Raw genomic sequence first — 12,124 nt, 5'->3', positions numbered from 1 at the left:
AGTGGGGATGTCCTATCTAGAGGCAATGTGTGGTGTAAATATTATACAGAAAATTCAGAGTGTGAAAATTAGGAGAAGGTGTGGAGTTAATAAAAGTATTAGTCAGAGGGCTGAGGAGGGGTTGTTGAGGTGGTTTGGTTATTTAGAGAGAATGGATCAAAGTAGAATGACATGGAGAGCATATAAATCTGTAGGGAAAGGAAGGCAGGGTAGGGGTCATCCTTGATAAGGTTGGAAGGAAGGGGTAAGGGAGGTTTTGTGGGCGAGGGGCTTGGACTTCCAACAGGCGTGCATGAGCATGTTCGATAGGAGTGAATGGAGATGAATGGTATTTGGGACCTGATGAGCTGTTGGAGTGTGAGCAGAGTAATATTTAGTGAAGGGATTCAGGGAAACCGGTTATTTTTATATAGCCGGACTTGAGTCCTGGAAATGGGAAGTACAATGCCTGCACTCTAAAGGAGCAGTTTTGGGATATTAGCAGTTTGGAGGGATATGATGTGTATCTTCATACATATAGTATGCTTCTAAACTGTTGTGTTCTGAGCACCTCTGCAAAAACAGTGATTATGTGTGAGTGTGGTGAAAGTGTTGAATGATGATGAAAGTATTTTTTTGAGGAGGATTTTCTTTCTTTTTGGGTCACCCTGCCTCGGTGGGAGACGGCTGACTTGTTAAAAAAAAAAAAATCTTTGTTCAAAATTCTGTGCATTCATAGCCTCTTGATGCTTATGACAGGTTCTTGAACTGAGGAATTGGAGCTGACTTCTTCTTTAAAGTGAACATGATTGCCTCCCGTTCCCCAGGTGTTATAAAACCCCCATGGATTTAGTGATTGTCATGAAAGTAATATGAATTTCTAATGATTTGAGAGTTTAGGGGAAAAGCAAATTTTCCAGTAGCCATCTTGTGATTTGAATGATTAAATTCAGCACACCTTAATTATTACTTCTGTACCACAGGTGAAATTAGCGAACTCAAGGACTTCATTGATGATCGTCGGCTACACTTTGAACGCAACAGCAAGAAGGCTCTCTGGAGTCTGAAGGTGGCCAGAGATTATGGGCTGCTACTGTATGACAGAGGTCAGCAAACACATATCAAATTGTATTTTCATTCTTCCAAAATAAGCCTCTCGAAAGTGTTATTCATAAATAGGTTGGCCTCCTCTCTTTTTGCTTGAAATTTTGGAACTTAAACCATGACTTAGAATATATATAGTATTTTAGGGCAGTTTGGGTTGTCTGAACAACTGGCTAAGAAGCACAACATACAGTGTATATATGCTGTCATCCCTACAGAATTGCCAGGTTACGTGACTTGCAGGTCTCACCTCACTAGAAACCATGAATAATACAAAATTATAACTGCATAATAAATTTTTATTCAGATATGGGTCCAATGTGGATTTCATAGACATTATAATATTCACTCTAATTTTCTTAATATTTACATAAGAACGAATGGCCAAAATAGAGAAATTTGGCATCGAAAACCATAGAACACAATTTAAAGTTGCAATTCACATTGCAGGGTGTTTACCAGGTGGCATTGAATCTACTGTGTGGCAACGACTGCATTCTCTGCTGAAAGTAAGTGAGAATGTTCTCTGCTCTCAGTACAAGGCATTCCGTGAAAAGGAGGAAAGAAAGTACAAGAAAAATCTAGTTGAAATTGCTTCCTTGCCATCTTTAGAAAATTGGCTGGATGACTTTGATGTTGGACTTAGTGATTTGTGTGAGGATTATCACTATGATGAGGACATAAAAAATATTTCCTCTAAAGTTCTGGCCAAGGAAGCCAAGCAGCTTGATAAATTGATACAAGATTCTGAGGAGGAGTCAAAAGTCATGGTAACTGTTGCTGGTAAAGAAAAAGAAGAATTAAAAAAGAAACAGGTTAAATCTGAAGGTGTTGTTACAAGAAGAAAGTCCACTATACAAGAGCCAGAAAAGGAAGATGAGGTTAAAGTTTCAAAATCAAAATTAGCAGAAAAGAAAACTAATGACCAGAAATCAAAAAATGTTGGAATACAAAGAAGACACAGGAAAGAAGACAAGCCTCAAAGAATTCCATCAATTATGGATTCTGAGGATGATGATGACATTAATATTAATGGAGAAGCTTTAATACAAAGCAATGGGCATGTACCGAGCACAGGAGTTGATAAATTAAAAGCATCTGCAACTCCTTCAAAGCTTAAGGTCACCACAGGTTTCAGTAATGTTACCCATAACTCAAATGACTGTGACACCTCGTTCGAATTGACTGAAATAAAATCCAACAGTGTTGTTGGTGGAGCTCGTATGATGAAGCAGAGGAAAAGCAGAAAACAAAAGCTTCATAGAATACCTTCAATTATGGATTCTGAAGAGGAGGGAGACATGGCTAGTGATCCTTTAATACAGAAGAACATGCATGTAATAAACAAAAGAGACACTAACTTGAAGACTTTGACAGATGCTCTAAATCTTAATGGCACTACTTGCTTCAATAAAGCCACTCGCAGCTCACCCAGCCATGATGCCTCATTTGAAATGACAGTAAAATCTGATACTAATAATAGCAATGTGAGAAAGAGAAAAAACAGAGAACAAAAGCTCCATAGAATTCCATCACTTAGGCATTCTAAGCGTGGAAACACTATCCATGATCCTTTACTACAAGAGGAGGATCAGGAGGATGCGCAGAACACAGTAGCTGCTAAATTGAAGGTATTTGCAGCTCCTGCAGATTTTAATAGCATTACTTGCACAAATAAAGTCACTTGTGACTCAACCAGCTGTGACACATTGTTTGACAACATAGTAATTAAATCTGATACCTCTGATGGCAAACCTGGTGTGAGACAACGAAGAAAAAGCGGAGAAGAACTGAAGGCTAAAAGAATACCATCAATAATGGATTCTGAGGATGATGATGACTTTAATAAAGATAACAGTAATTTGGTAGAAAAGTCCGAGCATGTTGAGAATGCCAGAGCTGCTGAACCGAAGGTACCTGAAACTAAGATAAAATCTGATATGAATAATAGTGATAGCAGGCATGGTGGCCACACCTATGTTGATCTAGAAAGTGGAGAGGACATCATTAGACAGATTCTCAATGACATGAAACCTCCTGAAAAATTGGATTGTTTGGAAAGTTCATTCTCATTCCCGGAGGAGAAAGGTGTGCTATCTGCAGGAGAGAATGATGAGATAGAAAAAAATTTGAAAAGATGTTCTGACAAGCTCTTCCATGGGCCTAATGATGAGGACTTCTTTGGCTCCTTTAGTGATTCTTCTGATGATTCTTCTAATGAGGCACCCAAGAAATTTGTGTCACAGTTATCGGAAGGATTTTCAGTCACTGATGTCACTCAGGAACGAGCAGACAGTATACTGGATGACTTCAGGCTTTCAGATTCTGATGATCCTGATGAGGAGGAAACTAGTAAAATTGCCAGAAATACACATATACTTCAACGCTTTCAGTTTTCACAAAGCTTTTCTATTGATGATAGTCAAGATAGTCATGCAACCATAAGCAATACAGATAATGATAGTCCCAGTAAGGAAAAGAGATTAGAAGTTGCAGAACCTGCTATCGAGAGTAAAAATCCTGGTGTATCTGATGATTTGATGGTGGTCCCTGCTGAGGTTAATTTATCAACCCCTGTCTGGGATGCTTCTCCAGAGAAACAGAACGATGGAATAAGTGTTACTTTTATGGATAGGCTCTCAAGTAATGACCAAACTACATCACATACTAGTAATGATCATGCTATATCATGTAATAATAATAATCAGTATATATTAAGCGGTAGTAATGATCTGAGGGGATTACACACTAGTGATGATCAAAATATGTTAGACTCGAGTAATGATTTAGATGCATTACACACTGGTAATGACCAAAATACGTTAGACTTGAGTAACGAGCAAATTACATTATGTACTAACCATCACCAAGAATCCAGCAGTGTTGGGAATATCACTACTGAGGTTCCTGTTGATGAAACATTAACAGTGACTAACAAGGCAAAGCTTACAGTTGAGAAGGCAGAGCCGCAACACTTGAACTCTCATAATTCCACTGGTAAAACTTTGACAGAGGTGGGAAAACCTTTCAGTAATTCAAAAACCAAAGATAAGAGGTTAGGCTCTGGAAAAACGGGTGGTGAATTTCATCGTATTCAAGACATTAAGTTGGCCTATCAAAAGTTGCTCAATCAGAATAAACAGCTGGAAACCACAGTGAGCAATACAAAATCTGAGAAAACAGTTGGTGACCTAGAAAATAGTCTAGAATGTCCTGACCTAACAGATAATATAAATAGTGCAGTAGATGCATCAGGACTTAAAGTAGATGTTTGCAGCACAGCGATTTTGCATGGAAATGTAGGCACCATAAAGAATGGTAGAGAGTGTGAGGGTAACACCATACCTCTGTCTAGTGAAGGAGACAGTGGGAGCCTTGTTGAAGAGGGAGACAATACTGAGAAAAAACAAGGTCTTACTAACAATAAAAATACTACAAAAGATAGTGGACCTTATAGCAGTGGTCAAGCCACTGTAATTGAGAAAGATTTATGTGATAATACTAGCATGTCTGCTACAGAAGATAATGAGAGTTGCTCACTCACAGTGTCACACACTGTGAGTGAGCAACTTTTCTGTGATAATGTTGATGTATCTAATAAAGAAAATGTTGGAATTTGTACTGGAAGTAGAGAGAATCTCTCTGTAGAACAAGGAAGAGGTACAATATTTAATAATAAAACCAGAGGCAGTTGTAACCAAGCCATGCATACTGTTAATACAACTCAGGAAACCATTGGGGAAAATAAAGCTACTGTAAAGGATGCCAATGTTAATATTTCAACAGCTTATGCAGAGCAAGCTGTGCCCAGCTTCTCTAGTCCGGTTCACGAAATGAACACTCAGAAAATAGTTATGATGAATCAACTTGTTGCCCTAATATCACCACTATCATCCTCATCTTCCAAGCAACATGAATCTTGGCTCTCATCATCATCTGTGAAGGGTGATGAATCCTCACAAGAATGTTCATTTTCTGAAGATTTTGTAAATTGTGAAAATTTGAGTATGACAAATATCAGAGATAAGACTGGTGTATGTTGTGAAAATGAAGCACAAAATCTAGAAGAGGTTAAAGATGAGGTAAGAACAGATAAGGAGGCCTTAGTTAAAGATGTGTCTGTATTTGCTTCCGCTCCCACTATCAGTGTATTCGGTACCCAAGAGGAAAGTACAAATAAACCAAATATACGGAGAAGTAGCAGTAGACTTGCTGCAAAGAAAAAACAGAAGTCTGGCCAAAGTGAGAAAAACAGTACATCAGGGAAAGAGACAAATTCAGAAGATATACATAAGCCCTGCATCCCCAGTGTAAATATCAGTATGCATGACAAAGAAGAGATGGAAGAAGGAGATAAAAAGGGGAATCTGATTCAGAGAAAAAGGCGTAACAGGCAAACTAGGTGGACAAAACGGAAGAGTAGAATTAAACTAACAAAGACCCATAATAACAAGGGATCACATAAAGGTAATTTGCTACATTCTGAAGCTAACACAGTAAGTGAAAATGTTAGTACAGAGTGTAGTAAAAGTACAGATACTATTATGACCTGTAATTCTAAATCAGGTTTGACCAGTAATGAAATTATGGAGAGCAAGGATGATTCTGATCGGATTATGGACAGTAAAGCAACCTCTATAACATACAATTATAGTTCAGATGTTCCTGCAAGTGAACAAATTATGGAGTGTTCTGATCAGATTATAGACAATACAGCAACTGTGACAAACAATCCCAGTTCAGGTGGACCTACTAGTGAACAGAATACAGAGTCCTCTGATCAAATTATAGACAATACAGCAACTTTGACATGCATTCCCAGTTCAGAAATATCTACTAGTGAACAGAATATAGAGTCCTCTGATCAGATTATAGACAATACAGCAGCTGTGACATACAATTCCAATTCAGAAGTATCTACTAGTGAACAGAATGCAGAGTCCTCTGATCAGATTATGGATTGCATAGCAACTAATACATATAATTCTAGTGAACATGTACAGGATAAAAATTCTCATCAGATTATTCACAGTAAAACTATTATGACAACATATAGTTCAGATCCCAAGGTTTCTGCTGATGAACAGGATAAGGTCTCTGCTGGTCACATTGTGAACAGTACATCAAATATGTGTAATTCCAATTTAAATGTATTTAGAAGTGAACATGTTCAGGATAACAAGTCTTCCGGTTGGGTTATGGAGAGTACAAAGGAGAATATGTTACACCCCTTACCTGATAATGTGACACTTGATTTGAACTGTGGGATGACTCTTGAATTTGACTCACTACGAGTCTCCAGTAACAACACTGCAGATGGGAAGAGGAACAAGCAAGAGGCTAATTGTGTAATATATTCCAACAAAACATGTGGTCTCAGAAGCAGGTCCTGCAGCCCCGAGAAAGTTAATGTTTCTTCCCCATCCAAGAAAAAAATACAGCATGAATTTTTGGTCAGCAATAAGAGCAATGACAAATTGGTTATAAATAATGATAGTATTGAGAAGGATGATTTGTGTTCTGGTAACACTGTACAAAAAACAAAAACAGTTGTTGTAAAAGGAAAAAACCTTGAGACAGAATATGAACTATCTGCTGTGAATGTTGAAGACAATATTGAGGCTGACAGTGAAACAGATGATAACATACAGACAAAAAGGCGCAGGAGAAGGAGCAGCACTAGAATTGCAGAATCAGAAAAGAAAAAGTTAGCTAATCAAGAGAAGTTAAAACAAATATTCCAACCTTCTAAAAGGAAAAGTGTTGGGTTTTCTTGTGTTCAAAATAATGATTCACTGTATGGTGAAGGTTGCTCTTTCGCACTGAGTACTGATAAGAGTCATGAAGCACTGTCATTGTATAAGGAAGAGTTGCTTGGTCAAGGAGTGAAAGCTACACCACAACCTGAGTCAGATAACACTAAAGAAAACTTACTAGAGTTAAAGTCAGCTAAAACAAAGGACCACGAAGAAACGAAAGTTTTTTGTAACCTTGCTAGTCAGTCAAAAAAGGTGGTGTTTAGTTGGGGGCCTAAATCACGAATATCTCCCATGATTTCTTTAACGAAAAGAGTAAAATTTTTTTGGAAGAGCAAACTAAAGAATTTTGTTCGAGATCTGTATGGTAGCCAGACCCTTGATATATTTTCACTAGAAACCCGAATTTGGAAACGCAAAAAAGCTGGTCTTTGTATGGTGGAAGGTAGAGATGCATACAGGACTGACACTAATGTAGATTGTAGAGAAATGCAGAAAGAAAACAATGATTGTCAAATCATAAAACGAGGAATTAACCATAAAAACGTTAAAAGCAAAAGTAATGTCTTGGAAACCATGGGTAGGGAAGGTGATGAAATTAATATTTCTCTGAGAAAAGCAGCACAACACAAATTTATAAAGTCAACGAAAGAGGAAAATAAAGAAAAAAGACCACTGCCTGCTTCATTTGATAAATCGCATAGAGTTTCCAGAATCAGACCGGCTACAGGGATACGCCCACCCAAAAGACGAACCTTAAAATCATTGTTTGAAAGTGAGAGCAGTTGTCTAGAAAATTCATCACCAGTATCCAAAGGACAAAAACTAAAATCGAAGAAAAGAAAAAGGATAGATGGTGCCCAGAGAAGTAGAGGAAGGAGAGTGAAATATAACCCAGTAAAAGACGTTAAACGGAGTACAATCAAGAGCGACAGCCACTCAGAAAGTAGCGATGACAGCAGCAGCTGTCAAGAATTTTCTTCCAGTGATTGTGACATCTCCAAGAAAACTAAGATTCAACGACCCAAGGTTGAAAAGCCATTTGCTAAACAAATAAATTCTCAGAGTAGCCAGAAAATTTCAGCTAAGCCAGTTTTGAATGCAGTTGAAGAGGACACTGTTTACAGAAAACAAAGACCTACAATGAAAAGTGTGTGTCAGTTAGCATCTTCAGATTCTGAAAGCTCATCTTATTCTAATGACACTATTAAAAATTTAAAGAGGCAAAATGTTTCAAACGTTGTGGCAAGTGACTCTGATGAATTAGAATTAGCAACATCTTGTGTGTCCCCTATAAGGAGGGAAAAATATACTCTTAAAAAGAAAACTGAGTCAGATAGAATTACAAATAAGATGACTGAGAATAAACTAAGTGAAAATATGGTGGAAGTAAACACACAGTCTAGAGAATCAAGTAATACTAAATTAAATAATGATACTAAATTAAAGGCTGTATCTTTCAGGAATCAGCCAGGTTCTGTAAATGGTTTAGATAGTGCTCATGAGCCTGAAGTGTCTGCAGTGGGTAGGGAAACATGTAGTGACGAGGAAATGCCAGCAATTAAAAATTTGTCAGGAAAGTACGAAGAAGAATCTGATATTTTGCCAAAGGAAAGTGCATTTCAAATAGCATCAAGGTTAAGAGCAGCTCACACGAAGAATCAGGACAAGAAACGTGCAGCAATACTGCTGGAAACATCGCCAAGAGGCTTGCCAAAGCGACAAAGAAAAACGAGCCTTACCAGTTTGGGAAATACACCTATAAAGCACAAAGACAGTCGTGAAACAACTCCAGAAACACACAAGAGAGAGAAATTAGCAACACCTCAGAAAAATGGAGATCAACGAGCAATATCCCAAGATGAGGCAACGCCTGTTCGACCGTCATGTGAAGCAGTAACATCTGAAAAGTTAAGAGGCCAAAAAGAAACACCTGTGAAACACAAAGTTAAATTGTTGCCAGAGTCTTGTTTCAGTAATACTGATGACAGTGAAGGGGAACTTCAGATTGATGGTTTGAAGGATGAGGTTTTGGGTAATAATGAGAGTACACTGCAGGAAAATGAGTCAAAGAATAATGCTCAGTACACAAACAGATTAACCAAAAGAGAGGTTGCTGCTCCAATTAAGGATGAACCTGCAAAAGTATCACACCCTGGTTTAGTGGGTTCCCTTGCAAGACTAGGAACTCTGGATAGGCCTAGAGTTAAACCAAAGCCTAAACCAGCGCCCGCCTCGTCACCCCCACATGTTCCTGTACCAGCATCTTCTGGCTTTGTTGACAGTCTTTTTTCAAAGAAGAGTGAATGTCCCAAGTGGAATATTGTGAATGAAAATATGGCCAAAGATGTTAGAACAAATTTTAGTGTTGCAACATCATCTTATGCAAATAATGTAACACTTGCTGAAACAAATCCTTCAGTAAGAAAAGTAAATTATATAGAAAGAAACCTAGGAAGAATAGAAGATGCTGAGCAGTCTGATTCTAAAATGTTACACATGAATTTTAGTTTACCACATGAAACAAGCAAACAAAATAATGATAGAAATTTTGTTCAGCCGCCAAGTCTCTATGGTAGCCATGATGGCTTGCAGAGTCAACTGTCAAGTACAGTTGGCTGTCAGAAGCTCTTTCCTGACTCTTCTCATTCTTCAGGCCCTAGTGATTGCAGAGTCAATGTGCAATCAGCACCAGTGCTATTGGGAACATCACTTTCACACGAAACGTTAGAACCTAATGGAAATAAATCACAAATGCAAAAGCAGAGTTGTGTCCAGCCAACACCAGCACCAGTTCAGTTCAGCAATGATAAGAGAGGCCCTGGACTAAATAGGCCAGGTGGGCACCATGCAGCAACGAGGCAGAACCAAAATTTACATCTAGATCAAGTCCAAATTTCACTCAAGGAGCTGTGCAGTCTTGAAACTCCACCACAAGAGGAGCAAGGTTAGTAATAAAAGCAGATTCCTGTGCTTTATTTAAATTAAACTTAATGTTTATATAATATATATGTGTGGTTAATATTCTTCAGTATAAAGAAATGCTATAAACTGTATTATAAATTAAGGAAGTACTACAGTGGTAGGTTATTGTGTGATACAGCCAGGTCTGGATTAGTGCCAGTTCAATCAATGCTAATTTTGATTCAGTTCAAAATTATACGATGCTAGTTTTCCCCCCCCAAACTCTTCAAATCATGTTTAAAAACTGCATATAATTTGAGAAGTGCAAGTTCGAATGTTGTGACCACTTGATGGGTTTTATTATTTGCACTAATCGAAACCTAGCTGTAGTTGTCATTATAGAATTGCCACTTATGTTTAAACAACAAAGATGAAGACTAATATAACCTTTATTTATACACAGCAACACACACATGTATATATACATGGTTTTATCTTGTGAATAAATGGTTTAGAAAACTGACAAGTTGATGAGACACTTGTGCAACATTTAGATATCTTAATTCTAGAAATATCTTGCCAGCCAGTGGTTTCTTCCTCAGCCTGGCTGAGGGGCTGATTATGTACTTCAAACTCCTCCTCATCTTCCATGTTTCCCTGCATTGGACTGAAGAAACCACTGGCTGGCAAAACGTTTCCAGAATAAAGATACCCAAATGTTACACAAGTGTCTCAAGGTTTTATCTTATATTTCCAGATGACAACTTTTTGGAAGCTCTTAAAGACTTACTTTCATATAAGATCAAATCCCGACTGTGGTGCACTTCTATCGATAATCTGTGTGATTCACTCAAAACTGCTACACTTGTGCCTTTAATAAGGTGAGTTGTTAATCGTGCTGAGAAAGGTGGAAATGGTAATCAGTACACTATACAGTAGGGCCCCGCTTTACGGGGTTTCGCTTTACGGCGTTCCGCTAATACGGTCATTTCAAATTATGACCAAAACTCGCTATACAGCTCCCCCCACCTGACTTTCTAATACGGTCACTGCGCCCCACCCGGTTTGTTTACATTCTCTGTGAGATCCGTAAGCAATAAGTCTCTTCATTTTGTCTGGAAACTCCAAAATTTCAAGTGTTTTTAAAAGTTATTTCATATTTTATATATACTCTGATAATTATACTTATGTATACCTGTACCTAAATAAACTTACATACTGTCCTGGCATGCAGATACACATTAAAATCAGTAAGAATCTCTTATGTCTCCAGACGTCATATTAGTAATGATAATAATAATCACTGAGTCTCATTTAAATGTCGTATATTACGTTAATATGCACATTTTCATTAATCCATCTATGATATGTTTTCAAAATTATATAATAAACACGATGCATAACATATAAAGATGATAAATACACCCCACAGTAGAATAAATAAACATAAATATGAGATGTGGTAGCCAGACACCTTGCACAAGTGACACCATATTAGAAATGATGATGATAATAATTATTATTTTTTTTTATTATCACACTGGCCGATTCCCACCAAGGCAGGGTGGCCCGAAAAAGAAAAACTTTCACCATCATTCACTCCATCACTGTCTTGCCAGAAGGGTGCTTTACACTACAGTTTTTAAACTGCAACATTAACACCCCTCCTTCAGAGTGCAGGCACTGTACTTCCCATCTCCAGGACTCAAGTCCGGCCTGCCGGTTTCCCTGAATCCCTTCATAAATGTTACTTTGCTCACACTCCAACAGCACGTCAAGTATTAAAAACCATTTGTCTCCATTCACTCCTATCAAACACGCTCACGCATGCCTGCTGGAAGTCCAAGCCCCTCGCACACAAAACCTCCTTTACCCCCTCCCTCCAACCCTTCCTAGGCCGACCCCTACCCCGCCTTCCTTCCACTACAGACTGATACACTCTTGAAGTCATTCTGTTTCGCTCCATTCTCTCTACATGTCCGAACCACCTCAACAACCCTTCCTCAGCCCTCTGGACAACAGTTTTGGTAATCCTGCACCTCCTCCTAACTTCCAAACTATGAATTCTCTGCATTATATTCACACCACACATTGCCCTCAGACATGACATCTCCACTGCTTCCAGCCTTCTCCTCGCTGCAACATTCATCACCCACGCTTCACACCCATATAAGAGCGTTGGTAAAACTATACTCTCATACATTCCCCTCTATGCCTCCAAGGACAAAGTTCTTTGTCTCCACAGACTCCTAAGTGCACCACTCACTCTTTTTCCCTCATCAATTCTATGATTCACCTCATCTTTCATAGACCCATCCGCTGACACGTCCACTCCCAAATATCTGAATACGTTCACCTCCTCCATACTCTCTCCCTCCAAT

At 38.4% G+C, this 12,124-nt stretch overlaps 1 protein-coding gene across 3 annotated transcripts in view; it reads left to right on the top strand.

Annotated features, from left to right (window-relative positions):
* LOC128691916 (uncharacterized) overlaps positions 1–12,124 on the top strand; it is a 129,947-nt gene that overhangs the window by 66,982 nt on the left and 50,841 nt on the right. For all 3 annotated transcript variants that reach the window (XM_070101061.1, XM_070101060.1, XM_070101059.1), the window contains 3 exons: positions 963–1,085; positions 1,534–9,786; positions 10,501–10,624. In XM_070101061.1, the coding sequence (XP_069957162.1) occupies positions 963–1,085; positions 1,534–9,786; positions 10,501–10,624 (8,500 nt within the window). The remainder of the gene's footprint in view (positions 1–962; positions 1,086–1,533; positions 9,787–10,500; positions 10,625–12,124) is intronic.

This window comes from Cherax quadricarinatus, chromosome 75 (genome assembly GCF_038502225.1).
Source record: "Cherax quadricarinatus isolate ZL_2023a chromosome 75, ASM3850222v1, whole genome shotgun sequence".
In the NCBI taxonomy this organism is placed as follows: Eukaryota; Metazoa; Arthropoda; class Malacostraca; order Decapoda; family Parastacidae; genus Cherax; species Cherax quadricarinatus.
This window is presented reverse-complemented; position numbering and strand designations above follow the sequence as displayed.